This window comes from Amphimedon queenslandica, unplaced genomic scaffold (assembly GCF_000090795.2).
Source record: "Amphimedon queenslandica unplaced genomic scaffold, v1.1 AMPQUscaffold_7142_Cont20904, whole genome shotgun sequence".
Lineage (NCBI taxonomy): Eukaryota > Metazoa > Porifera > Demospongiae > Haplosclerida > Niphatidae > Amphimedon > Amphimedon queenslandica.
In genome coordinates, this window is record NW_003552571.1 from 1 (window position 1) to 2,024 (window position 2,024).

Here is a 2,024-nt window from a genome sequence, read left to right on the forward strand (position 1 = left end):
CACAAGTAATGATTGCTAAAGTGGACAGAGATGACTACACACTGGATGACATATTCTTCTTTTGTAGAGCAATACCAAAAGGTTTAGATATTCGTGAATATGACCTTTACTTCAGTTTTGTCCATGATGGGTCTCTCTGTTTGGGTTACCTCATTCCTGAGTATCTTTATTTTGTATTATTTCCTCTAACTACAAAGCTACAGCAACAGTTAGCTAGTATTGGTATCACTGAACTAACATGTGGTGAAAATAAATATGATCTAAGAGAGGTTTGTTATAATTATGTGAATATAATTTTGATATTATTAATAATTTTACAGTTCTCAAAAGAAGAGGTTAAGCACTCATCCACTGATATTGGTAAGTATATGAACTAACATTTAGTCAATCCCTCCATTGGGCAATTGTCAAACAACATTACATACATGTATTATTAATAATGTTCTTCATTTATAGATATATGTGATCCATTATGGTATGAGAATACCAGTACATCATTACATGAAGCAGCTTGGAGAGGATTAAAAGATGAAGTACAATGGCTTCTTAATGTGTTTGGTTACAACACATATCATCGTGGTCTTCATGGTTGGACTCCATTACACTCTGCATCATATGGTGGACACATTGAGATACTTCAACTACTCATCCATCAATATGGTATTGATCCTAATGAAGGTGATGATAATAGTGTATCTAGTATACATATGGCATCTTATAAAGGCCACTTATCTATAGTACAATATCTAGTAGACACGTGTCACGTTCCTCCTGATCAACCAGACAATAGCAATAATACTGCATTACTGTACACAACAATGGGAGGCCATTCTGACCTAGTGGAATTCTTTATTGAGAGAAATTGTAATACTTCTTAAATTAATTGTGAAGTTGTCTCTTTATCATTGTTAGCTTGTCAAAGTGGAGAGTTAGCATTAGTTCAAAAGCTTGAATCATTGAACCTCTTCTCACCAGATGACATGACAAAGTCAGGTGCTGGTATACTACATTTTACTTGTCGTTCTGTGAATAATAAAAGTGTTGAGCTTTTTAAATATCTTTTACATCGATATCTATATTCCATTGATGTAAAGGACTCTAAATACGGTAGGACTCCACTTCATTTTGCTTCATGGTTTGCTTTATCATCAGTTGTTGAGTATATTGTTAGTATTCAAGGTAATGAAGCATTATTAGTTAATGATAATAATGGTAGGTCATGTTTACATTATGCATGTGATGCAGCTATACATATTCCAGCTGGCATTGTGTATAGTAAGCTTATAGCACAAAGTGATTCATCATTTATTGATATTATTAATAGAACTAGAATTAAAACAAAAGTTGATTTTAGCAAACGAAATGAAAGAGTTAAAATGTTTTCTTCAATTATCAAGAAAGCTAGCACTTGCCCTAACTTTGACATCAATGCCACTACAAATGATCGTAAGTCATTACTCCATTTTGCATCAGACAGTGGCAGTACATTACTAGTCAAAGCATTAGAAGAATGTAATATCAATTATACATTAACTAATGATTGTAGGTCTCCAGTACATTATGTTGCCTGGTCAGGTTCTACGAGTGTATTAAGTTATATCATATCTCAGTATAATCTCAATGCTAATGATACTGATACTTATGGGCGTACACCTCTAGTCTACTCCAGCTGGTCAGGTAGTATTCATTCTGTTAAGTATCTTATAAATAATCATAACAGTGATCCTAATATTACTGATAAGTATGGTATGACATGTCTTCATCATTCTTGTCGTCATGGTCACATTGATATCACTCAATATCTCATTGAGGTACAGCATTGTGATATTAAGAAAACAGATAATGAAGGACGCACGTTAGTACATTATGCTGCATGGAGTGGTAACTTTGATTTAGTTCAGTATCTTATTACTGAACAAGGTTTGTCTCCTACTGCAGTCACTAAGAATGGCCTCACTGCTTTACATTATGCCTCAGTGTCTCTTAACTTATCTCTCGTTAAAGAATTAATAACTACCTATCAG

At 33.6% G+C, this 2,024-nt stretch overlaps 1 protein-coding gene and 1 long non-coding RNA gene across 2 annotated transcripts; both read left to right on the forward strand.

The window, feature by feature from the left end:
* Positions 1-101: 101 nt before the first annotated feature.
* LOC109591819 (uncharacterized) lies at positions 102-491 on the forward strand. Its single transcript, XR_002190017.1, has 3 exons — positions 102-269; positions 321-360; positions 457-491. It is a non-coding gene; the product is annotated as an uncharacterized LOC109591819 (long non-coding RNA).
* A 327-nt stretch (positions 492-818) lies between these two features.
* On the forward strand, positions 819-1,811 carry LOC109591818 (inversin-like; the record flags this gene model as incomplete). The annotated part of the gene is made up of 5 exons (XM_020007452.1): positions 819-864; positions 913-1,179; positions 1,246-1,446; positions 1,555-1,672; positions 1,721-1,811. Coding segments are annotated over exons 1-5 (723 nt in total), but the record flags the coding sequence as incomplete, so codon positions are not given.
* Between the last annotated feature and the right edge of the window lie 213 nt (positions 1,812-2,024).